Source organism: Erpetoichthys calabaricus, chromosome 6, assembly GCF_900747795.2.
Source record: "Erpetoichthys calabaricus chromosome 6, fErpCal1.3, whole genome shotgun sequence".
NCBI lineage: Eukaryota > Metazoa > Chordata > Cladistia > Polypteriformes > Polypteridae > Erpetoichthys > Erpetoichthys calabaricus.
In genome coordinates, this window is record NC_041399.2 from 11,071,417 (window position 1) to 11,099,165 (window position 27,749).

A 27,749-nucleotide genomic window follows, 5' to 3' on the forward strand; every position below is an offset into this window, starting at 1 on the left:
ATAAAGACAGAAAAACGTCCGACGTTGTCGTTGGTATTCAGAAGCCCCAATCTCGGTTCTTGACACTTATTATTTTTTGAACGTTTGTATACCATGTTAATGGATAAATTGTATCACTAATGTATTTTAATACTAATGCAATAAACAGATGTTATAAAAATACAAACATGCTGTCTTGCCCAACTGAGCTAAATACATTTCATTGCGGGTATTAGGAGGGTTGTCGTAATGGCAGAGAGGAGTGATGCGAGTCCCAAGAGATACGAACGCGTCCTCATTTCGCGCTCCGTACTAAAGGAGATTTGGCCTCCGCGACTTTCCGTAGATGAGCCGGTCAAAGACGTCATGGCGGAGCTGGACATAGGAAAGCACTGCAGCGTTCGTGAGTGTAACTTAAAAGGTACGGTACATTTGTCAAATTTTTTTTATCATAATTATTTTTTTTTTAATTTAAGGTGCATGTATAGTTATTTAAACTCAGTTATGACGTGTCACGAAACAGCCATTCATTTTTCCTAAGACACTGCCAAAGTTCAGAATCAGAATTTGACTCGCTTAATTTAATTCAGGATAACGGGGGACCTGAGCCTAACCGAGGAGTATCAGGAGTAAGCAGGAGGCAGTCCTGGATGGGGCAGCAGTTCAACATGGGTTCAATTTAGAATTTCAAAAATTGGCAAATAAAATGTACTGAGAAAATATTCAGACCCCTTCACTCTCCGCACACTTTATCGAGTTACAGATTTAATTTGAAATAGTTCATTTGCCATTTTTGCCCATCAGTGTACACACAATAACCCATAATTACAAAGTGGAAACATATTTTTAGAAAGGTTTACTAATTTATTAAAAATGATAAACTGAAATCTCTCATTCCTGGAAGTATTCAGACCCTTTGCTGTGACACTCCCAAGTTGTGCACAGGTGGCCCGTTTGCTTTCATTCTACTTGAGATGTGCTGAGAAACTGATTGGAGTCCACCAGTGAGGAACTGAATTGACTGGATATCATTTAGAAAGGCCCATGTGTACCTGTGTATAGAAGGACCAACAATTCCCACTGCATGTCAGGACAAAAACCAAGCCATGATATCCAAGGAACTCCCTCTAGACCTCAGTGATCAAATTGTGGTGAGGCACAGACAAGCTCAAAGGGATAAAACCATTTGTAAAGATTTTGAGTGTTCCCAGGAGCACATTGGCCTCAAGAATTCTGAAATATTTTGGAACAACTAAATAATAAGAATGGCCTTGGTCAGACCCTAACATCCTCAATAGGATCTGTGATCACTTGCTCGCCTACCAGCAACAGCAGCAGCAGCCTGATTTTACACCTATGAAGTTTACCATCGACTGCATCCTGGCCATTGAGGTTTCTCATGGAGCGCAAGTGCGAATATCAGCAAGAGTTTCTTTGCAGCCTTTGTCGATTTTCGTAGAGCATTTGACTCAGTTGATAGAGCCGCCCTGTGAAATATCCTGAGACTTTGCAGGATCCCCCTAAAGTTGCTGGATATCAGGGCCGGCCTGAACACTGGTACCGTGAGTGCTGTGCAGAGTGGAGGCAGGACCTCTGTGTTTTTCCCAGTTGATTCTGAGGTTCATCAGGGGTCTGTTTCTGCTGCTACTCTGTTCAGTGCATGTATGGAATGGGTGTTGGGCAGGGTCTTGGGGTCCAGCGGCTTGGGGCATCTGTTGGTGAAGAAAGATTCATGGATCTTGACTTTGCTGACGATGCTGTGATCTTCACAGAGTCAGTGGAGGCACTGATTTGATCAACATGAATTTAAAAAACTAGGGGCTTTGCCCCTTCTCGCTTCACCTGCCAACCCTCCAGCCTGTGCTTTGCACCAGCCACTTCACGTCTCTGCTGCTCACGTATGTGGATTTCACTTTCACCAAACAACAAATCTTTTAATTCTCGTGGATAGGCCTCTTCATTGGGAAGAAACCCTACTTTACCCTGATGGCAGCACGAATTAGACGATCTACAAGTGACTTAAACTTTACAGCCAAACAATATCTACATACTTCTGTCATATCACCTATGTCCATATATTCAATCTGTTTTCGCTGTTCCGTTATTTCACCGAGTCCTAATTTCCATTTGTTAGTGCTAATGCGATCTTTACTATCAGTTTTTTGAGACTTTTGAATTTTAGTTCTTTCATAATCTCTAACCTGCTCTGCATGTGTATCGCGCCAACGTTTTTGAACCTCTTTACGACGTTCTACTTTGTCTTCTTCTCTTTGTCTTTTATTTCCAACCCCGCTTGGAGCTGAGAGCGGAGGAACTGTGTCTGACAATAGCATTCACACGAATGAGAAGTGAGTGGACCGTAGGCGTGGTTGTAAATGTTTGAGAGGAGAGATGGGACTTGTCAAAAAGTCTCGTCTCGCGGGACCTGAAATTATCTCCGAGAAAGTCTCGTCCCAGGATTTCCTTTTCTAATAGAGAGAGAAAAAAAAAGGTTTTCTTGTGATCGAGTCAGTTAGAACACATACAAAGGTGGCAAAACATGAACGGCAGTGCCCTGTTAGACCGCCGATCAAATGCCCTAATCTTGTTCCATGATTACGCCATGCATGCAGGTGGGCCGTCGTCTCACTGTTCACACTAACATTGACGTGTTAGTCAACAACAACCACATTTATTTGTATATACAAATGATGTAGCTCAAAGTGCTTTACAAGATGAAGTGACATGTGATTCATCACACAGGAATCTGTTGCCCTAGATGTTTAGCTGTCATAAGCTAGGACTACGCTGACCTGAGAGATGTGTCCGACACTTTGCTTAAGATCTTGATAACGCCTAGGTACAATAACTTCACTCATTTGCTTTCTGGTTGGCATAGTATACCACAATTCAAAAACCTGTACCATTTGTTGAAAGCCCTCGTTTTCAACAACGGTGTACGGTCTCATATCTTTACAGATAAAAATTGCTACAAATTGTTATTATTTGAGCAAGAGGTTAATTAAATGGAAGGCTGGAGTTACCTATCGTCTCCAGAGTAGATTGTTTAGTCAAGCATTCCAAAATAAATATTAAATAAGTACAAGAGTTAAAACAGTAGAAGTAATTTGAGGTGACGTTCACGTTGTGGCTACTGGAGAGTAAACGTGCAGCATCAATGAAATCAGGATGTGGAAGACGTGATGCTGCCAATCCACACATGATGAATTGTGTCCAAAATCCAGTTACAGAGGCTGGTGCAGAGTCCTACAGTTGAGGCGTTTATTGTCCAGCTTTACTGGTATAGAGCTGTTAAATACCGAGATGTAGTCTACAAACAGTTCTCTGACTTAACAGTTTTTATTGTCCAGATATGCCAGGATAGTATGAAGTGCAAGGGCGATGGCATCTCGGGTGAACTGCTTGTGACACGATATGCAAACTCCGGCACCAGCCTCAAAGAAAATCTGGACTGCGCATATAATGCATTACACTGGTCCACAAAAAAATATTTTTTGTTGGGAACTTCAGAGCAGCTCTTTATTAAGTTTTTTACACTGATTCCATACACGAAATCAGAATAATGCTAGCACGTCAGGTTTTTGATATACACATCACTGACGTTTTGACACTTTTGAATATCAATATATCAACACGATATCTGGAGTTTGGACTCTGTGCCACCAAAATTGTTCTGATGTGCTTATTCTGAAAACAAACCAGAAGACGATACCAGAGATACGTTAAAGTATATTTATGTCAATTTACCTCAATATAAAAGTGAGGTCGGCATGCCCAAAAATGTCTGAAGCACTCACTATTGCGCTTGTACTGCACATCCGTCTCTCTTTGCAAGAACCAACAGTAGTCACCCATCATGCTCAGAGTGAATTTTCCCCGATATCAGTTTTCCATCACCTTTGTTTCTTGATGAAATCTTTCCCTATACTCATCTCTTACATCGTCCAGATTTGGTGGAAAAAAGTCGAGATGAGAATGTCAAAAATGCATCTTCAGTGACATTCTGGCTCCCATAAGTTGATATACGTCCAGCAGGTTCTCCACAAGCTCAGCGTTATTCTCTCCTCTGTGACTGCTAAGACAATTCTGGACAACCCGCACAAATGAGGGTGCTGATTCAGTGTGGGCTTCAGTTTCCTTTTGAACTCATCGTCAAGCATCAGTTTACGGATTTCAGGGCCAACAAAAACACCTTCCCTAATTTTGGCTTCACTTTTCTCGAGACCAAACTTATTTCTTAAATGCTGAAAAGCATCGCCGTTTCTGTCCATCGCCTTGACAAAATTTTCAAAGTAATGGTGAATCTAACGAACGAATTGTCCTGACATGCAATGTTACATTTAACGGTAAAACTGACTACCTACTGCACCGTCATGTCTGAGTTGTGTCATTATGCTTTACAGTCATATAAGACCTGGTAATCAGTAACAAATATTTTTTTTGATAATTAAAAATTAATAATTAAAAAATGTAATAATGATGAGGTAAACAACTTACAGCTGTTAGTAACGTGTGGCGAATTCTTTTATCTCAATGGCATTCCTAGTGGAATTACTTTGTGAATTTCCCCTTAGATAGATACTTTATTAATCCCATCTATCTATCTATCTATCTATCTATCTATCTATCTATCTATCTATCTATCTATCTATCTATCTATCTATCTATCTATCTATCTATCTATCTATCTATCTATCTATCTATCTATCTATCTATCTATCTATCTATCTATCTATCGGGGTTTATCAAAATGGTTATCCGTCTTTACTGTCCAGTCACCCTAGTTGTCCAAGACCTGGAACATCATAACTAAAACACAGGACGTGCTGCTGGACGAAAACAGTTTTCAGATTTGGAGTCGGCAAGTGAAACCTGTTAAAGTGAAGGTGAAAGACTCCCAGTAGCAAACTTCTTGTTGACCAGTGTTACTAATACTCTGGTAAGCAGAGTGCCCCTTGTTGAAAGCTGTGTGTAACTTATTTATTTATTTATTTTTTTAACAGATTTTCTGCCTTTTGTCTGTGATGGCTGTTCCGGAGTCTACTGGTATGGTTGCTCTGTTCTTCTTCAGCTTGTTTACAAATACATATTAAGGTTACTTTTGGGTTATGTTCACTGTGCATAATGCTGCACTTTTACCTGCTCACAGAACCTTGCAGACATTCCTGATCATCTAACCACATCCTTCAACCCACTTAATTCAAGTCAGGGTCACAGAAGGCCGGTGCCTATGCTGGCAGCTCTGGCTGAGGCGATATGTGATGATATCGTCCATCGCCGATTGGCTGACCACATCATCGATGTAAATAAAAATCGACAGTTGGCTCCAAATATTTGCACTAATTTCCTCAAAACACCAAACTGAGAAACGCTGGTCTATCCAGTACACATTTTCAAAGATGCTGTGTCTTTTCAATGGTATGTGCAATACATTTTATTTTTTTCTTGGTTAGTTCTTATATATTCTTTTACTTTACACCAGTGTTTCCCAGCCTTGGCCCTGGTGTCCCCCTGTGGCTGCAGGTTTTTATTTCCCACCAGCTTCTGTTTTTAATTGGACTCCTGGGCTAATTAAGTGATGTGTTATTTCCCGAGTTCTGTGTTTTGGGAACAATCTAGAAATTAGAAAACTAAGTTTGGTAAAAACAAAATATACAGTATCTCACAAAAGTGAGTACACCCCTCACATTTTTGTAAATATTTTATTATATCTGTTCATGGGACAACATTGAAGATATGACACTTTGATCCAATGTAAAGTACTCCGTGTACAGCTTGTATCACAGTGTAAATTTGCTGTACCCTCAAAATAACTCAACACACAGCCATTAATGTCTAAACCACTGGCATAAAAAGTGAGTACACCCCTAAGTGAAAAATGTCCAAATTGTGCTCAGTTAGCCATTTTCTCTCCCCAGTGTCATGTGACTCGTTAGTGTTACAAGGACTACGGTGTGTTAAATTTGGTGTTTATCGCTCTCGCACTCTCTCATACTGGTCACTGGAAGTTCAACATGGCACCTCATGGCAAAGCACTCTCTGAGGATCTGAAAAAAGGAATTGCTGCTCTACATAAAGATGGCCTCGGCTATAAAAAGATTGCCAACACCCTGAAACTGAGCTGCAGCATGGTGGCCAAGACTATACAGCGGTTTAACAGAGCAGGTTCCACTCAGGACAGGCTTTGCCATGGTCGACCAAAGAAGCTGAGTTCACGTGCTCCGCGTCATATCCAGAGGTGGTCTTTTGAAAATAGACGCTTGAGTGCTGCCAGCATCATATCTTCAATGTTGTCCCATGAAATGATATAATAAAATATTTACAGAAATGTGAGGGGTGTACTCACTTTTGTGAGATACTGTGTATATATATATATATATATATATATATATATATATATATCTCAAGCTCTTTTGAAGAAGCACAAAGAAACGGGCAACATTGAGGATCGTAGACACAGTGGTCGGCCAAGGAAACTTAGTGCAGCAGATGAAAGACACATCAAGCTTATTACCCTTCGAAATCGGAAGATGTCCAGCAGTGCCATCAGCTCAGAACTGGCAGAAACCAGTGGGACCCAGGTACACCCATCTACTGTCCGGAGAAGTCTGGCCAGAAGTGGTCTTCATGGAAGAGTTGCAGCCAAAAAGCCATACCTTCGACGTGGAAACAAGGACAAGTGACTCAAGTGTGCACGAAAACAAAGAACAACTGGGGTGCAGAAAAATGGCAGCAGGTGCTCTGGACTGAGGAGTCAAAATTTGAAATATTTGGCTGTAGCAGAAGGCAGTTTGTTTGTCGAAGGGCTGGAGAGTGGTACAATAATGAGTGTCTGCAGGCAACAGTGAAGCATGGTGGAGGTTCCTTGAACGTTTGGGGCTGCATTTCTGCAAATGGAGTTGGAGATTTGGTCAGGATTAATGGTGTTCTCAATGCTGAGGAATACAGGCAGATACTTATCCATCATGCAATACCATCAGGGAGGCGTATGATTGGCCCCAAATTTATTCTGCAGCAGGACAACGACCCCAAACATACAGCCAAAGTCATTAAGAACTATCTTCAGCGTAAAGAAGAACACGAAGTGATGGTATGGCCTCCACAGAGCCCTAATCTCAACATCATCGAGTGTGTCTGGGATTACATGAAGAGACAGAAGGATGTGAGGAAGCCTACATCCACAGAAGATCTGTGGTTAGTTCTCCAAGATGTTTGTAACAACCTACCAGCTGAGTTCCTTCAAAAACTGTGTGCAAGTGTACCTAGAAGAACTGCTGCTGTTGGCCAAGGGTGGTCACACCAAATATTGATTTGATTTAGATTTCTCTTTTGTTCATTCACTGCATTCTGTTGATTGATGAAAATAAATGATTAACACTTCCATTTGTGAAAGCTTTCTTTGTTTACAGCATTTTTTCACACCTGCCTAAAACTTTTGCACAGTACTGTATATATATATATATATATATATATATATATATATATATATATATATATATATATATATATATGAGAGAGAGAGAGATTTTGACTTTTTGCCCAGGTTCTGACCATTCTTTCAATTTCTGTTTTAGAACTTGTTTGCCTGGGATTGCCCCTCTTATTATGGGTAATTCCATTTTGCATTTGTGTCCATGGTGCTTCATCGCTATTGGGATACTGTTTTGCAAAGAATAAAGCTTTCATTTGGTAAAGATTCTTTGAGGCAGGTATTTTGTCAGTGAACATTATTGGAAGGGCATTTGAAACTTTTGGGTCTTAACATGCTTTGAAAACCTTACTGTTCACAAGGCTGGCAGGTCATTTTAATAAATGTATTTTGTTTTCACAGTCTTGAGCACAGAAGCAGAGACTCCCATTGCTGTTCCCAGGTATGTAAAAGAATGTGGCTATCAAATATACCTAGTAGTGGTACTAGTAGAAATCCTGGAGTAAAGCTAAAGATTTAAAAAAAAACGAAGTATTTGTTGCCAAATTATTTTCCGCCAATCATTTTAACAAGTTGTAGATATGCACCCTTATTCCTTTCTGTGGTTAAACAGCCCCTTGCTGCGATTGGAAGTTGGTAGACAGGGAGAAGTGAGGGACTGAACACATCAGCCAGGCAGCTGCGTTCTGGAGGGGTTGGAGATGTTGGATAGCAGTTGATGGGAGTCGTACGAGAAGAGCAGCAGACACCTAGCCACCAGAGTGCAAGAGCCTGAACAATGTGACGAGTGGCATAGCTGAAGAGAGAGGGTCAGTTTTGTAAGGAAAGAAACCTCAGGATTGGAACCATAAAGAAACGTGTTTTGATTGTGAGGGAACCATCTGGGAGTCCTGAGGGTATCCAATTTTTAGAGGGGTAGATCATCCAATACGTTATGTAGAAAAAGATGGGTGGATTGAGAAATGGAAAGCAAGTGTGAGATATCAGAATTTGGAGATGTTACGTTTAAAATAAGATCTGTACATCCAAGATGTGAAGATGTCAGAAAAGAAACTGGGGATCCCGGACGATGGGAAATGAAAGGAAGATCTCCGTATCATAGGCATAGAAATGGTAGGGGAAGAATGGGAAGAGAGACGACCATGTAGGGAACATATTTACTGTATATATACTGTATATATTTTTTTATCTTTCCAGTAAGTGGAAGATCAGTCATCTGTGTTTCTGTTCATGTGTGCTTACTTTCAGATAAGTGTTAAAAAGCAGTGTGTTAAGTCGGAACAAAGCACGTCGTATCCCTGCAATTACCAAGGATGTTTTGGAAAAGAGCCCTTGCCCGTAGTCTGTCAGCACTGTGAGAAACACTTCTGTCTAGCGTAAGGGAGATTCCTTTCTATGAATAATATTTTATTCGTCTTTTAAAATCTGTGGTGCATACTTACATATTTGTTTGTTTGTGCGCAATGTTTTTATAGCCACCGGCATCAACAAGATCATGATTGTGAAAAGCTGCAAATTCCTAAGCCACGTATGGCTGCAACTCAACAGCTTGTGAAAGACATTTTAGGTTTGTGTTGTATCAATTTATTATTTCATAATGTTACAGTATCATTATGTGTTCTGTTGCTCACAGTATCCTGAAAACTTGGGGTATGGGCAAGTATGGAACATTAGAACACTCTCGACGAGAACAGGCCATTCAGCCTTACAAAACTCACCAGTCCTATCCACTTATTTCTCTCTATTATAATAAAAAAATTTTGGGACGAGATGAGATCTTTTAGCCTGGGACAAGACGAGACAATTTCAGAGAGATACTTTCATGTCCCGCGAGACGAGAATTTGTGCCAAGAGATTTAACCAGGCTCGGGGCCAGAAATAAAAGACAAAGAGCAGATGACAAAGTAGAACATCGTAAAGAATTAAAAAACGTTGGCGCAATACACATGCAGAGCAGGTTAGAGATAATGAAAGTACTAAACTTAGAAAGTCTCAAAAAAAAAATGATAATAATAATAAATTTTATTTATATAGAGCCTTTCCCATGCTCAAGGCACTTACAGAATATAAGAAAGAACGGCAGGGTATACAGTATATAGCATTGTACAAACCAGATAAATAAATAAAGAAGATTACGACAGTGAATTCAGAGAAAAAAGCCTAACAGACAACATAATTGATGGTCTCGCACACACACACACACACACAGGTTACATGAGCATCTTGACATCGAGATAAACTGAGTGAAGGCTAATAAAGTCAAGTAGAGCTATAAGCTTTCCTGAACAGATGAGTTTTGAGTTGTCTTTTAAAAGAATTCATGGAGTCAGCTGACCTGATTAATTTCGGTAGGTCATTCCAGAGTCTGGGCGCTATACAGCTGAAGGCCCTGCTGTCACCCATGGAGTGTAGATTAGTGAGGGACACAACAAGATTGCCAGAATCAGAGGACCTTAGTGGGCGGACAGGCACATAGTGATAGAGAAGGTCACTGATGTAGTTTGGCGTGAGGTTATTTAAGGCTTTGTAGGTTATTAGTAGGACTTTATATTCGATTCTGTAAGACACAGGGAGCCAGTGAAGGCGAAGCAGGATGGGTGTGATGTGCTCGCTGCTGCTGGTCTATGTAAGGACTCTTGCAGCCGAGTTTTGAATAAGCTGGAGGTGTGATAGAAGATTAGAAGGGGCACCTGCCAGTAAGGAATTACAATAATCGATGCAGGATGTGATAAAAGCATGGACACGTTTCTCAGCATTAGAGAAGGAGAGGAAGGAGCGAACACGGGATATGTTACTGAGGTGAAAGTAAGAAAGTTTCTTAATGTGATTTATGTGGGCGGAATAAGAAAGGAAGGAATCAAAAATGACACCAAGATTCTTTACAGTAGCGGCAGATCTGATGAGATCACCGCCAAGATGGACTGGTTCTTTCCAAAAAAAATGATAGTAAAGATCGCATTAGCATAAACAAACGGAAATTATTACTCGGTGAAATAACGGAACAGCAAAAAGAGATTGAATATATTGTTCAGATTTAAACTTTAAGTCGGACACTTGTAGATCATCAAATTTGGGTTGCCATCAGGGGAAAGTAGTGTTTCTTCCCAATGAAGAGGCCTATCCGCGAGACTTAAAAGATTTTTTGTTTGGTGGCGTGAAGTGGCCGGCATGTAGCGCAGGCTGGGGAGGTTGCTAGCGGTACATTTTTGACGACTCCGACCCCAGGTACCCAAAATTGTCTCCGACTCCACGGTCCTGGTTATAATTTGGGCTAACGCCATAGTCTGTAGTGCCTACAGAGAATTTAACGCATAGCCTGACCCATACCTCCTCAGGAAAGTCAGTATGGCGTGGGCTTCACGCAGAAGTATAAATCAGCCTTAACATAAATGTAATTTTTGGATAGATTATTCCTTTAAGTGCTTATGTATAAAACACCATGTGTATAGCTTATGTTTACTGCACATGTCAATGAGAAGAAGCGGCTCTTTGCTTTGTCTGCAGCCTATTACACATGCTACACATACTTGTGGGACTCCTGTTAAGACTAACCAATCAGGAGACTCCGTAATCATTTTTGCCTACAAGTCCAGGTATTATCTAGTAATGTCATGTTTTGTAAGAGCAAATCCTCTTACTTGTAAGAAGTGAGACATGGGGAAATTATTAATTTGAGATGCAGGAAAAAGTTGCATTTAATAAGATATTTCTTCCTAGGTAAATTGCTTATTAATACAATTAACAGTAATTAAGTGTAAAAATGTGTACAGTAAGAGGTAAACTTGCTTGCTGTCTTATTGCTGTTGTCTTATATACCAAGAATTTAAACCCATCCACTTAGCTGTATTACGTTTAAGCTTCCCAGTGAGTTAACGTCATTATTTTTAAATAGAAATGCTATTTCAGACCAGCATAAAAATACTTCCTTCTGCTTACTTGTTGTGTATAACTGTCTGGAGCCTACATTTACATTTAATTATTTGGCCTTTATCTAAGGTGACTTATAACATTTGAGATACAATTGGTTATATTTTATTGTTTTTTGTATCAGCAAGGTGCTGCTGGAGTATATGAATTTCCCCTTGGGATTAATAAAGTATCTATCTATCTATCTATCTATCTATCTATCTATCTATCTATCTATCTATCTATCTATCTATCTATCTATCTATCTATCTATCTATCTATCTATCTATCTATCTATCTATCTATCTATCTATCTATCTATCTATCTATCTATCTATCTATCTATCTATCTATCTATCTATCTATCTATCTATCAATCACAGGGTCACAGTAGCAGGATTTGGACCCACCACCTCAGACTTTGAAGTTAAAAGCTTTAACTACTGCACCAGACTGCCAGGCAGTTCAAAACCCTTCGTGGAGTGTTTGTCACATTTTATTTTGGCCATCTGTGCCTCTTGTTTGTCACATTGATAAAATTAAGACATAAAGGTAGACATTTTTCTTAACATTTTGGTAGTCACATGCGAGCAAAAGTCTTATTGGCAGCTCATTGCCAGCCCTAGTATCCTTTTAATGTAATTCTAAACGTTCTATAAACAGTTAATGCCTATCTTTTGTTTACCCCCTTCTTTCACCCTGCTTTGAACTTCTGAATTTTTCACTTTATTTTTTTGACATAGAATCAAAGAAATCTGCCCTTCCTGGCAAAAAGAGAAAAGGAGCCAAAAACAGTGAAACAGCTGCCAAGGTTGCACTAATGAAGCTCAAATTGCATGCGGTGGGAGATAAAGCCCTGCCACAGGTATGTGAAGTGCTTGATAACGACATGCCCCGTGTATCCGTTCACCTTCAAACTCTGTGCAGGGCCCCAGAAATTTCAAGTGTGTGTCTCAAGTGCACACAGTGGATTCAGAAAGAATTCTGACTCCCATCACCTTTTTCACATTTTGCTATGTTGTGTAGTGTGGACACTTTTTGTGACTGAAGACAGAGAAGAAAATTAAAATTAGTCAAAACCTTTTATTAATACATACCAGGCAAGGGTAAAATGTCAGAGAAACACAGTCCTAGGACACCGCGCTTCATCCGCCTCGAGCACAGATGTCCTTGTTCTTTTATACCTTTCTAATCTCCTGATCGTTGACCATGTAAGCAAAAAATAGCATCCTGACTCATTGTACTTTTCCAGTTTTTGTAAAGTCATTACCCTAAAGGTATATTTTCTTGTCACACACATTATCAAAAGAAACTTCTAGAAAGTATACATGCTTTTTGTCACGTACGCAAAACACAAACAAGTTTCATCATTCTGTCCTATTTTCTATACACACATACATTTTGTTCAATTACATCTTTTTATGTTTTCACACTCCTCCCTTTTTGAACAAAAATGATGTGGGCCTATAAATTCTATCTTGAAATGGTTGATGAAGGGGAAGGGGAAAAAGAAGTGGAAGAAGCTATATGAGACATGCGCTCATCATGTAGCATATATGCCCTTTCCATAGAGGCGGTAAAGTACTTAGATATTATATAGCGAACCAAAGGATAATACAACAACCAACCAGGAGGAGGAGACAAAATGTCACAACCAAAGAAATGAAAACAGATCTTATCCATTGTCCCCAGGATCCGAAGGAGGATGCAAACCACTGATCCCAGGGATTGGTAATGCCAGAATTAGTGGAAAGTTCTTTAGAGAGAGCAGTGAGGCCTGCCAATGCACGAGTCATTGATCCATCTGGCGCGGTATTATTTGGAATATATGTACAACAAGCATCACCAAACATAGCACAAACACCTCCCTTTTCTGCAAGTAACATGTCCAGGGCTAGACGATTTTGCCAAGTCATCAGAGAAGTACGATCAAGCTGTTCATGTATACCTTCAATAGCGTCTTTGGTGAAGTTAAGGAAACGTTGTTGGTTATAATTAATCCAGTCTACATTCTTATTAATAGTAATTTGGGGTATGATAGATTCAAAACCGGCTGCGACTTGATTCCTAGCTTTAAATCTGTCTGGGACACCCCTAGGGACTCCAATAGCATCTATGTATACTCCAGGGCCATGTAAGGAGATATTAGTAGGCGTATGGAAAAGGGAGCGGGTATGTCGGAAATAAAAAGGAGGTGTGGAATAATATGGGGAGTGAGAGGGAGGTAAGGATAGAAGTCTAAAAGGCATAAAAGTCTAAAAGGCATAACTAATTGGATTGGAGCACAGGTACCAGACCAATTAGGGGGAAAGGTGGCAAATAATTTGGACCTACGACACATCCACCAAATATCTGATCTAGGAGTGGTTTGGGAGAGAAGAAAGGAAGACAGAACGGTGTTCAGAGAAAAGTTAACCTGAAAAGTTTGAGAACAGAAAGAAAATGGTAATTCTCCTACCCATGTCGTTCCATAAGATTTGAAACATGTATAATTTCCTTCGTGAGTTAGAAACATAGGGGTATCCATGTGACGGGTGGGGGAAAAAAGAATAGATAGATTAGAACACTTTGAACTAGAGAGGGGTTTCTTGGAAGTAGTGAATAAATACAGAAGGCAGGGCAACCCCACGGGGTCAGAAATGTTAGATAATGGGAAAGGGACTGTAGCTAAATGGGGACGGGCTGCAGCGCACGCATAACAATGAGAACGATTAACTTGCTTAGCTGAATAGAGAACCCACTGCAACCATCTATTCTGATTCCCATAACCAGTTTCCACTGAAAAAGTGGATGAAAGGGTAGAAATATTCATAATCTTAACAGGAGAAAAATCTGAACCAAAAGTTGGGGAGATGGGTGTGTGTGCCAGAGAATGAGGGGTGTGTTAGTAACAGGATCGTCAATCTTAATTAGAAATCTCCCTAAAGGGTCTGTTCCAGATACATATACCCCTAATACATAAATACCTGAGTTACAATGGTTGTCAGCACATACAATGAGAGGCATGTCCTTTTATGATAGAAAACCGATTTTTCAAACCGTATTTTTGGGCCTCAAAAGGTTGATAACCCCAGTCCTCAGTTCCAGTGTTAGCAAAAACCCATTGCCAGTTGTCGCAGTCACTTCCCCTCATACACACGTATTTGTCAGATCCGGTCCACTGGGCTTGTCGACCAGTCCCACAGTTGATAATAGAGCAGAAATCAAACTGCACTGATGTGGTAATTCCCAACGGGAAAGTCAAGGTGACCAGGGCAGTAGACAAGGGAAAAGAAAAACATAGTAGCACAGCAATCAAGGGTGCCATCTCTTGCAATGTGAGGCGTGAATCCAGGCAGGCAGTCCTTCAACTTTCACGGCGTGTGGTGTGGATAGAAGAATTTGGAATGATCCTCTCCACCTAGGCTGATGCCAGTGTTTCCTCCGAGTATCTCAAACCAGGATCCAGGTGCCCAAAGGAATTGGTAAATCCTTGGAAAGGGGGCTGGTCCTCCAGGCTTGATTAACCTGCTGGTGGATTTCCTTCAACGAGGTTCGCAAACCTGCAAGACTAGAGAAAATCATTGGGAGAAAAAGGTTTGTTAGTGCGTTTATGAGTCCAGACTCCATCAGAGAGGGACCCTTCTTTGGACCATTTTCTCCTTTCGATATCCGTGGCTGCATTCTGGAAAGAAATAATTTGATTATCAGGGTCCTGGTCATTTCTCTGTTGGAATAAAGAAATTGGTGTGTTATTATATGCAGCCTCTTTAGCAAAGTGGTCAGCTAAATCATTCCCTTTGCTAGCAGGATCCTGTTTTCCTGTGTGAGCTTGACATTTAACAATCGCTAGCTCCGATGGTTTGGTTATAACTTCTAAAAGGGATTCGATCAATTTCTGATGTTGGATGGGTTTGCCAGTACTGGTCTTAAGTTGTGCTTAAAAGTTATCTATGCAACATACTTAAACGCGTCTTTTCCTTCATGCTTATTATTAACAAGGAAAACATACGTGCTTGAACCTTTATTCGTATCAAGTGTGCTGACCACTGCGTCACCATGCTCTTCCTTTATAGTACCTAAAATACACAACTTCCATTCATATCACAATTAGACACACATTCATATCACAATTAGACACACATTCATATCACAATTAGACACATTCCGCTTATCGCCAAAAAACTTGTCTCCCTTCTCATGTAATATTATTAAAAGAGCATTTTCCCTTCAAACTTGATCAGGGTTTAAAAGGAAAAATACTTTTGTATATTTACAAGCCTTAAACAAAAGTGGAGACATTCATTTGCGCTAAACCAATCACACAAATCGATAATTATCTTTTTCAGTTTTTTAGTTAGAGCTCTCCAGGACTGGTCTTAAATTCCCTTAGTTTCCATAGTGTTCCATGATCATGGCAGACTCCAAAAGCATACCTGGAATCTGTATAAATTGTTACGATCTTCCCTTCGGACAGCTGACATGCTTGAGTGAGTGCTACGAGTTCAGCTGTTTTGTGCACTTAGCTTGATGAAATTTGATTTGCCTCCAGCAGGCGGTCCCCTTGGACCACTGCGTAACTGGTTGAGGGTGCTCCATTTTTCAATTGTAACATTTGACAAAGTACAGAGTACATTCTGATACTCATAGGGATCCCTTTAATACACTCTATAACACACTATATTTGGAAACAATGCAGCAAAGGAAACAGAAACAAATGGACTCTGAAGAAAAGCAAGTTCAACTCTTCAGGACAAACAAACATAAGAAAAAAGAAAAGGACAGAAGAAATTTCATGAGAACTACATCCGTGCTTGCTAATACAGCTTCTGTTGTTGCAGCCACAGCACGAAGACACGGAGGAAGTGCTGCGGCCACTGGATCCAGTTTTTTAGAAAAAATAAGTCACCGGTCTTTGTTTATCTCCATGTTGTTGCGTCAGTACTGAATTCATAAATCCCTGCTTTTTGTCCACGAACAAAGTGAATGGACGAGAATGATCAGGCAAACCTAGCGCGGGCGCAGATAAAAGAGTAGCTTTGAGGTTACAGAGCCTTCTCAGCCAGTTGTTGCAACGGCTGTGCTCTTTCAGTAAAATTTAGAACCCACTGTCTGTAGTAGCCCAGAATACCTAAAACAGACATAACCTGTTGTTTTGTTTAGCTGCAGCTTAACCTTAGAAACTTTATGGCCATTTTCCCACAGAAACAGCAACAATTTCTGGGTGTCTATTGTACAATTTTCTTCCGTCGCGATTTCCATCTACATACTGTTTTCCGGCCAAACGCCGTTTAAATTTACTACTTCCGGCCAGACGCCGTCCAAATTTTTGGGCAAGAGCTTAACCAGAAACACAAAGGGCTTCTCTGTATCCCTGAGGCATGACGGTCCATGTCCATCGGCGGTACCGCGTTTGACGAGATCGGGATGTACGGCGGAGATGCCAGCCTCTGCTTCGGGAGACAAAGGATATTGGGCACGGTGCGGGCGGAAGGAGGATTTCGGGTGGATCACCAGAGGCTCACAATGGGCTATCCTTTGAAACACTACTTTAGTTATTAAATGGTCAGGAGTATCAAAAATACCTGGAGTAACTTGTAACCAGTCTGTTCTTTCAAGGCATTTTTCCACCCATGGTCCTATTTCCCCCCATTTAACAGTGTGTGATTTAGCTAAGGAAAAATATGAGGCACTATTTTGCCAAGATAATATATGTGCTGTGAGCATGTAAAATGAACAGAAGCAGCTACCTTTGTGGATGAAATAAAAACACAGTAGATGTGAAGGGTTTCGGGGCAAATACCAGAAGTAAGGAAAGATTCTAGTCAGGTGGTGTCTACTTCTATAGGGAAGTATTGGGCAGTACAGTGTAAAATGTCAGGGGCCTGTAAATTGGGAAAAAGACAAGGGAAAAAAAATGTAGGGCTTTGAGGATAATAGTGTGTGGGGAAATATCTAAAGTCCATGCTGCAAAAAAGGGTTTGGGGTAAGGGGTAATTTGACACAACAACTTTAGGGTTGAACAGAAAAAACAAAGCTGATTCAAACTTGAAAAAGGTGAGGTTGTCCAGAAGCAGTAAGCACAGTAACAGTTTCGTTCGAAGCAGGGACCTTTGCCAGCGAGCGAGTGGCACCAGTGTCGATTAAGAAAACAGTCTCAGTGCCATCAACGAACAATGTCAGTAAAGGATCAGTCTCTGAATTATGAGTGAGCAAAGGTAGTTGAAAAGAGTGGCTGGAGGTCCCAGCGTTTTCCTATGGCCAGTATTGTTAGTCAGGGGTGTCAGAGGAAACAGGTGGAATAAGGGGAGGTGGGGGCTGTTGCTGTCTGTGAGGGCACTCCCGACGAAAATGTCCAGTTTCACCACAGGCGTAGCAAGAGAAGGAATTAGCATTGGAATTTAAGGGAGAGGGAATAAAAGGATTCTTAGTGTGGTCAACAGGAGGAGCTCTAAAACCACCTCGTCCTCTTCCTCGTCCTCGTCCCCTTCCTCTAAAGCCATATCCTCGACCTTGGTCAGGAGTATTCCTGGTATAATAGTTCATCTGTGCTGCCAATAATTTGGCATGAGAGTTCGATTCGGCCTGTTCAGCATGTCGTTTGACTTCATCAAACGTGGCACTTTCCCATTCATCAACCGTCTCGTCTTTCTTTTGTTTTGCAGCAGAAATAAATTCGCCTTCTCCACCTATCCCCTGTCCTCGAGTTAAAGCTGGGTTCCATACCCATGGAATGTCATTGCGGACACCCCTGCTAACAGTGGCCCATGTGGTCCCAAACTTTCGACGAAGTACCTGGGTCCATTCAGCAGCATTAGGCTTATACATGCTATCTAACTGATCAAGTTGTTCAACAAATTTTAGTCCTCCTACTTCCTTTGAATCTGGAAGTGCATTCACGACATCTTTTAGTTCTTGGATGTCCCAATTCCGATGTATCATTACTGTTGTGGGATTTTGGGGTCCAGTTGGATGGGCAGGGTTATAATGGGGATTGGGAACTTCTATTAAAGGGCAAGTAAGTGAAGGTGAAGGATTAGAGGAGAAAAAAGTTGGAGCTGGTTTGTGACTTCGAGTGCATTTGGAGACGGGGGTTTGTCTAGTACAGGGTGAGTCATAGTGATCTGTGCCTGGGGGATCATCGGGAGAAACTTCTGCTAGTTGTAGTGCAGGGGGGGGCAGTCGGAATGAGGGATAGAGGAGGGGATAATAGAGGTGTCTGAGGTTGGTTCTGAGGAGGGGAAAAAAAATAATAGGATAAATCTAAACCTGTCTTCTTTTCTATAAATTTTCCAGGAGACCCATTTTTACGGGGCGTCTGTTGATCCTCCGAAAATAATCCCTAAAGCACTAATGATTTTGATCCCCCTGTGCGGCGATTAACAGGCTTACTGTTATAAGTTCCCATTTTGTTCCCTTGCCCTCCCGGGTTCTGTATTTAATTTTCCAACTATATACTGATTCGCCTAATCCCTTGTACGTATGAATCAGCAAGGCATTAAGTGTGCCACTCACTAAACCTAAACTGTTCCCTTCTTAGTTCCAAGGGGAGACACCTAACTATCAACTGATCCAGTTCCCAGGAGAACACGGTTTTGTTGCTTATTCCGTATGTAGATTTATTTATTCCTTCCTAACAGCAATCCTGCAATCTGTGCTCTTTTCGGTTTATATTTCCATACCACCCCGTTACTCGTCCCGTTAGCCTGTCCGCTCACATCCCTGGATTCCAGCTCAGGTGACTTCGTGTCCGATTCGGTTCAAGTCTCCATCACCTTAAGCAACCCGTTGAGATATGAGTATGACTAGACGGTCAACAGGAAACTCGCCCTCCCGTTATTTAGAAAATAAAAAATATTCGGAAATCCCCCGGTGCTTACCCCAGCCTGGAAGTGTGCAAGCTCTGTCTGGAAATCCGTTCAGTCACCGTGGATGTAGCAAAGAGGAGACCAGGGGCTCCTCACGCAAGAACTGTTTCAGGACAGGGCAGTCCTAACTTTTGCCGGAGCTGCATGCTCTGCTGCCGGATATCTCAAGTTAACGGCAGTCCGCTGGTAAGACGGATCACTGAAATGGTCTCGCTGGAGGAGTCGACCGGCCGTCTCTTGCCCCACGTCCGGGCGCCAAAAACTGTGGACACTTTTTGTGACTGAAGACAGAGAAGAAAATTAAAATTAGTCAAAACCTTTTATTAATACATACCAGGCAAGGGTAAAATGTCAGAGAAACACAGTCCTAGGACACCGCGCTTCATCCGCCTCGAGCACAGATGTCCTTGTTCTTTTATACCTTTCTAATCTCCTGATCGTTGACCATGTAAGCAAAAAATAGCATCCTGACTCATTGTACTTTTCCAGTTTTTGTAAAGTCATTACCCTAAAGGTATATTTTCTTGTCACACACATTATCAAAAGAAACTTCTAGAAAGTATACATGCTTTTTGTCACGTACGCAAAACACAAACAAGTTTCATCATTCTGTCCTATTTTCTATACACACATACATTTTGTTCAATTACATCTTTTTATGTTTTCACAGTAGCCTTATGCTTAAATCCTTTAGATGCATTTTCTTCCCATATCCAGCAACATTCAGAACCAAGAACGACCAAGCGAAAACAGGATTTTAGACATTTTTCCTGATTTGTTAAAATTAAAAAAGAACTCTCACACAGGCACAAGTATTTAGACCCTTTACAATTACACTTGATAGAGCTACCAGGCAAAAGGAAACGAGGAAGGCCTAAGAGAAGACTTATGGATGTGGTGAGAGAGGACATGCAGGTGTTGGATGTGACAGAGCAAGATGGAGAGGACAGGAAGAGAAGGAACAAGATGATCTGCTGTGGCGACCCCTAATAGGAGCAGCTGAAAGAAGAAGAACAAGATTACGACACTTGAAAGCTGAGGTGCATCCCATTCTGTTGTGTAACAGAGCAAGAACCAAGTGTTGAGGTCAAAAGAATTGGCTGCAGAGTTTAGAGGCACAGGTCTGGCCTCCATTATTCTTAAATAAAAGAAGTGTATAGTAGCCATGCCTCTTCCTAGAGTTTGCCATACTGAGCAATCTTGGTCGAATGGCCATGGTAAGACGAGGTGACCAAGAATCTGATAGTCACACTGGCTAAGCACTCCAGAAAGCCTTTGTGGAGATGGGAGAAATTTCCAAAAGGACAACCACCATTGCAATACTCCACTAATCTGGGATTTATGGCTGAGTGGTCTGACTGAAATCCTGCCTGGTGTTTGCAAAAACGCACCTAAAGGACTCACAGACTATGAGAAACAATATTCTCTGCTCCGAAGAAACCAAAATTAGCATCATGTCTTAAAGATGTCGGACCTGTGCGATACCCATTCCAGCAGTGAAGCATGGTGGTGGCAGCATCATACTGTGGGGTTGTTTTCAGTGGCAGGGACTGGGAGACCAGTTAGAGTTGAGAGAAAGCCTAATTGTGTGAAGTACAGGTGGTCGTCGACTTATAACCACATTGGGTTCTGACGGACTGGTCGTAAGTCAATATGGTTCCAAGACGGACTGGTATATGTATTCAAACCTGACCATAATTTTAATACTGTACAGTAAGTCATTTTGTTTATTTTATATCCTATTTTTTTATAATCATTCTTAGCAAATTCAGTGATTTTTTTCTTCTTCACCATCTTCACTGATCTTGACTTTGCTGATGATGCTGTGATCTTCTCTAAGTCAATGGGGCTCTCATGAGTCTGAGTGTCTGGGCTTGCGAGTATCCACCAAGAGCCAGGTCTTTAATGACCTGTGTCTCTGTCTGCGGAGAGAGTGTCGACCTCGTCGACAGGTTAACTTACATGAGACATTCTTCTCTTCCTATGAAGTCAGTAGATGGATTGGGAGAGGGGGGAGGGGGGATCATGAGGTCGCTGGAAAGGAGTGTGTGGTGCTCCAGATATCTCTGCAAAAGGCCAAAGGTCCAAGTCTTTAGAGTCCTGGTGCTTCCGGTCTTGCTATATGGTTGCGAGACATGGATGCTATCCAGTGACCTGAGATGAAGACTGGACTCCTTCAGTACTGTGTCTCTTCAGAGGATCCTTGGGTACCGCTGGTTTGACTTTGTGTTGCTCATGGAGTCCCAAATGAGACCCGTTACTTACATTGTGAGGGAGCGTCAGTTATGGCACTACGGCCATGTGGCGCAATTCTGCAAGGGTGATCCATTTCGCAGGATCCTCATTGTTGAGGACCCGAGTGGCCGGACCAGGCCAAGGGGATGCCCACGTAACACCTGGCTGCGGCAGATAGAGAGTCATTTCTAGAGGGTGGGACTGGACTGTATGTCTGCCTGGGGGGTTACCAGCTGGGATCCCAAGGTGTTTCGTCATGTGGCGGATGCAGCAAAGCGCTGTACCAGTGCATGCCGCCCAACCTGACCTGACCGTAGCACATTGTGTAGTTTTTCTATTATTTTCTTTGTAAAATATTTTCATTATTTATTACTGTTGCTAAAATGGGTGCCAAACCTTTAACAGCTTCACAAAACTTTTCTTTGCCTTTGTTATGTTACGTCATCGGTGTTCGCCTCTCCCAATGTTCATTGTGTTAACTGTGAGAGGAGGAATTGTACCTGCAGAGTTTTTCTGTTTTCACATTTCAGCCTGTTAATAATAAACATTAACAGATAAAAGAGTACAGTGTGGTTTCATTACCCCTTTGTGGCGGTTCGCGAGTCACAACGCAGAAGCTTCTGAGATTAACCGGATTCAAAGCCAGAGCACAGCAGTACAGCAAATGCAGTGAACACCAGTTACAAGGGGATAACTTAAAGTCACATGCAATCGCATTCACTTTCTTTGCTCCCTCACACTGCTTGATCACCCTTATTTTTATGTTGAGATCATTTGACTTTTTTCCTGTAATTGTAAGACAAATGTAACTGAACATAGTCAGAACAGCTGCAGGTAATAAACTGAGACTGAGATGAATGAGTCACGGCATACAGAGCTGGTGTGTCGAAAACTGTAGTTTGCCACTGAGACGTGGTAGCGGCCATATGTTGAATGATTGAAAGATGCAGAGGTTGTAAGTCGACAGCTACCAGTAATGAGATATCCTTAATAAAAACCTGCTCCAGAGCTCTATTGGCCTGAGGTTCACAAAGTAAGGACAACACAGGAGTGGCTTAGAGACAACTGCATGAATGTTCTTAAAATAGGTCGAGACTTGACCTCAATTAACTCTTTTAGGGCTAATTTTTTTTTTGTTTCTTTTCTCCCAGGGCTGAATATTTTTCCAAAAACTAACATTTTTTAAAAAAGAACACAAAGCAATTGTTTAACATATCAAATCAACAAAAAATATTTACTTTTGACAAATGTTACTGTCTTGCATGTTGTATGAGCCTGAATTCTCTATGATTTCACATACATATCACATACATTTTACACAGCAAAGTCTGATCTCTCTCAAAGCAGCCAATTTCAGTCATTGCCACATTGCACTCCTTACAATACGTGTTGTTTTGATGCCTATTTTTCAATTGTCTGTTGCTGCATTTTCTAACATATATTGTTAGTGTGTACTGTAGAGAGACAAGTCACCCATTTGCCATCGTGTCATGCCACTGCCACCAAGTTTTCTGCCTGCATGAAAACCGTATTGTCACCTCTTTTCATCTTCTGAAACTTTATGAACTTTATGTATGGCATTATAGCCTGGCTCACCCCATGGGATTTGCTTCTGTTTATTACAGAAGTGAATAAAACTTTGCAGCAGCACGTACCTAAGCCACCAGGGGACAAAACACGTTTGGACCAATGCTCCCTGAAGTTATATCGCCAGTTCTGTCCCATCTCTATTTGTAATGCCACAGCGCGCTTCATCTCGTCTTTCGTTGTGGGTTTCCACTTTGAAAAACGAGAATGCGATGCAAACGCAGCCCGCGATTCAAAAAAAATCTCTGCCTATCTGTTTGTCTCGTCTGACAGTAGCTGAAAAGCAGCATCAGGAGAGAGCAGCCTGAAGTACAGCAGCTGGTGATCTGTCGTGTCCAAAAGCAAGCCATGCCGTCTTGTAAACTCCGGTAGCCAGATCGGCTCTCAACGGATCAATGTCTGTGTATTTATCCCATGCAAACCTTGCCGTAGATGCATCGGCTGCGCGAAGGCACTCAACTGGCAGCAGATCCGCTCGCGTGGCATCGGCTGGTGTCTGATCAGCTGATGCCTGCTTCTACCTCTCTTGCTCGATCTCCTGATCACTACCAATAAAGTCCGATTCTGAAAAATCAAGAGTCCGACTCCGCGGTAATGCGCAAAACAACGTCTGCCAAGTGTTTTCTTTTCTGCACTTGCTTCGCTGCCTTTTCACATGTCGGTGCCATCTTGCCTTTGTTTACATTTCGCAACTCACGCACACGCAATGTTTACTTGCCGAGTCAACGAGTCTAGCATTCCTCCAAGCACAGAGGGAATGCCTGTGACGTGACAGTGAGATTTGTCGCCATTAACAGCTGATTGTTGCCCTTTATCCCTGGATGTCGACATTCGCCCTCAACCCCTCCTGTCGACATCCGCCCTAAAAGAGTTAAACACCTCCAGAGAGACCATCTATTGATGCTCTCCATTCAACTTGACAGACCCTGAGGAGATCTGCTGGGAAGAATGGCAGGAAATCCCCAAATTCAGGTGTGCCAAGGTTGTTGCGTCAAATCCTAAACTTGCATTTTTCTGAGGTCTTCACAAATGAGCAAGTGGATAACCTCCCAGAGGTAAACGGGACTACTAAGGAGGTACTGAGGGATTTGGAAATTGTAGAGAGAGAAGAGCTGTGTAGATTAAATAGGCTGAAATAAAACCAACAGGACCAGATAATATATTCTCTCGAGTTCTTAAGGAGGCTTGTGAGTGCAGATATAAACCCTTGACGCACATTTTTAGGAAGTCACTGCGCACTGGAGTGATTCCAGAACACTGCAAAATGACAAATATCATCCCATTATATAAACAGGGTGACAGGGCAGATCCAAACAACTATAGGCCAGTAAGTTTAACATGAAACATCACAAGAAAATTAATGGAAGGAATTATTAAGGATAAGATTGAGCAACACATAGCAAGGATAGGAGTTATTAGGAACAGTCAGCATGGGTTCAGAAGAGGAAGGTCGTGTTTTACTAACATGCTGGAATTCTATGAGAAGGCAACAAAAGGATACGATCAAAGTGGAGCAGATGATATTATTTATCTGGACTTTCAGAAAGCATTTGATAAGGTGCCACATGAGAGGATGGGCATCAAACTAAAAGAAGTGGCACTTCAGGGTGTGGTGTGTAGATGGGGACAGAATTGACTGAGACACAGAAAGTAGAGGGTGATGGTCAGGGGAACCTCTTCAGAATTGGCAGATGTTAAGAATGGCTGCTGCTATTTTTAATATATATAAATGATTTAGATAGGAATATAAGTAACAAGCTGGTAAAGTTTGCAGATGATACCAAGATTGGTGGATTAGTAGATAATTTAGAATTCGTTATATCATCACAGAAGGACTTGGACAGCATACAGGCTTGGGCAGATTTGTGGAGATGAAATTTAATGTCAATAAATGTAAAGAATTACACATAGCAAGTAAAAATGTTAGGTTTGAATACACAATAGGAGGTCTGAAAATCGAGAGTCCACCTTATGAGAAGGATTTAGGAGTCGCAGTGGACTCTAAGCTATCGACTTTCAGACAGTGTTCAGAAGCCATTAAGAAGGTTAACAGAATGTCAGGTTATATAGTGCCTTGATGTGTGGAGTACAAGTCACAGGAGGTTCTGCTCAAGCTTTATAACACACTGGTGAGGCCTCATCTGGAGTCCTAGGTGCAGTTTTGGTCTCCAGGCTGCAAAAAAGACATAGCAGCACTAGAGAAGGTCCAGAGAAGAGCAACTAGGCTGATTGCAGGAGTACAGGGGATGAGTTATGAGGAAAGATTAAAAGAGCTGAGCCTTTACAGTTTAAGCAAAAGAAGATTAAGAGGTGACATAATTGAAGTGTGCAAAATTATGAAGGAAATTAGTCCAGTGGATTGAGACGGTGACTTTAGTGAGTTCATCGAGAACACGAGGACACAGTTGTTAACTTGTTAAGGGTAAATTTTGCACAAACATTAGGATGTTTTTCTTTACACAAAGAATGATAGACACTTGGAATAAGCAACCAAGTAGTGTGGCAGACAGTAAGACTTTAGGGACTTTCAAAATTGAACTTGATGTTTTTTTGAAAGAAATAAGTGGATAGGACTGGCGAGCTTTGTTGGGCTGAATGGCCTGTTCTCATCGAGAACACTCCAGGTTGGAATGGCTGCCAAAGGTGCTTCAACTACGTGCTGGGTGAAGGGTCTGAATACTTGAGTTACTTGAAGCACGATGGTGGCAGCATCTTGCTGTGGGGTTGGGGAACTATTGACTAGACAGGGTTGAGGAAAAGCTGAACCGAGCAAAGCACAGAGATGTCCTTAATAAAAAGTGTCTCCAGAACGCTGTGGAGCTCAGACTGGGCCAAAGGTTCATCTTCCAGATTTCTTCATGGACAGTGTTGATATTTTTTTTCCAGCATTGGTTCCCATAGGCGCCTGTTTCAGTAACTTTATCTCAGTCCGGCATTAAAATGTGATTAAAAATTCTTCTCTGCCATGTAAAAAAAAAAAAAATGTGTATATTGTGTGGCACCACAAAACATATTTTGGTTAAACGCTTTAACTTTTGATATCAAGCAGCTTTTGGCAATTCTAAATTGGATTAAGCAAGTTTGCAAATGTTGGGTTACAGTACAGTGTCCTCACAGGTGGCGCAGTGGTAGTGCAGTAAGGAGACTGTGAAGGATTGTGGGTTCATTTCCCGGTTCCTCCCTGTGTGGATAGCCCTTGGAGTACTGAGAAAAGCGCTATATAAATGTAATGAATTACTATTATTATTAACAGCACAAGTCCCTTTATATTCCATTCCTATTTTAGTAAAATTCTTGCTGGTCTCCTAAAGCTGCGCACACACCTTATAAATTAGATTTTAAATAAACTCCTCATTTTCATCCCTGAGAACTGCAGTGTTTGTTGCTGTTAATATTGGTAATTTACATGTTGGTCACAATGTTGTAAACTGCTTCAGGATGTTGAGTGTGTCAAATTTTAATTGGCAATAATGTAATTGTTGTCTCTTTTTGTACTTTAGACAGAAAGAATATATTTTCAGGTGTACTTACCTAAAGGAAGCGCTGAGAAGAGTAAGCCAATGTTCTTTTCCTCGCGATGGAGTGTTGGTAGAGTGGTGGACTACGCTGCATCTTTGGCCGGCCTTAAAAATAACAACAACATTCTCACAGCAAAGGTAAAACTATCGGGAATATTTTGATCCGTATTTTTCCAAAAGAAATTCCAGTCTTTGATGTTGATGTGAAGGTCCTGTTTATTAACACCGACCGAGACAAAAATCACTCCATTGCTTGTTTTTTCCCCTGAGAAGCTCTCCTTTGTCAGTGTACATTCAACGAGGATCAGAAAAGAGAATATTTGTTCCCTCGGGCATTTGTAATGTCTACTTTCAGAACAAATAGACTTTAAAGTAGGAATCAACTCAGTTTATTGTCATCATATCTTACGGTAATCGATCTGGAGTTCTAATACTGTACATACTGGTGTAAATGGCAGAGCCACCCACAGAGTGAATGAGCACAAGGTGTTAAAATGGCCCCGGGTGGCATCTTATTTTTATTGTATGTGTTTTTTTAGTTCCCGCTTTTCCTTTTGTGTAATGCTCCTTTGTGTATTTTAAGATTCATAGTAAACAGCATTCTAATGGCTCCACTGGACATTCTTAGTGTCTTTGTAAGTACAGGCACTGCACTAGAGTGCCTCCTACTGGTCCCACATTTCCAGTTTGTTAGCGTTTTGACCCGGAAGCCATTTATCCAGTTCCAGCAGTGTTATAAATGTGTCTGTTGTGTCAGTAATCAATTTGGAGACATATTAGTTCAAGTCTCAATAAGGACAACAACTCGGATTTAAGAAACTGAGGTGAAATTAAAAAATAGTAGGAGGCTTGATGTTTTAAAGAGGGCCAGGGTTCAAAATCCATTTGTGAATGCACGAGGGCCCTGACAGTATAGTTATGTTTTGTATTTGTCTTCAGGCGGAGGAGTCAATTCGGAGGTGACTGTGTTTTCTTTTCTTTATAGAAACTGAGGCTGTGCCACCCACTTTCTGGAGAGGCACTGCCAATGGACCAGACCTTGGAATCCTGGATCTCTCGCACAGAGTGCCCTCTCTACACTGGAGGCAATATCATTTTTGAATATTTGGACAATGACATCAAAGGACTTGAAGATGCAGATTCATATTTTGTTGAACCTTAATAAACAAAAATTAAACCATCAACGACCGTCATCAATTGGTGTCTGTCGTGGAAACCCATTTTACTAATTACCACCTACCACCTTAC

The 27,749-nt window shown here is 41.4% G+C and overlaps 1 protein-coding gene across 1 annotated transcript; it reads left to right on the plus strand.

Annotated features, from left to right (window-relative positions):
• Positions 1-299: 299 nt before the first annotated feature.
• zfand1 (zinc finger, AN1-type domain 1) lies at positions 300-27,746 on the plus strand. The gene is made up of 8 exons (XM_028792826.2): positions 300-400; positions 4,983-5,025; positions 7,811-7,850; positions 8,657-8,784; positions 8,884-8,975; positions 12,058-12,179; positions 26,484-26,639; positions 27,487-27,746. Exons 1-8 carry the CDS (start codon positions 346-348, stop codon positions 27,661-27,663), a joined length of 813 nt encoding a protein of 270 aa, XP_028648659.1. The 5' UTR covers positions 300-345; the 3' UTR covers positions 27,664-27,746.
• Positions 27,747-27,749: the final 3 nt, after the last annotated feature.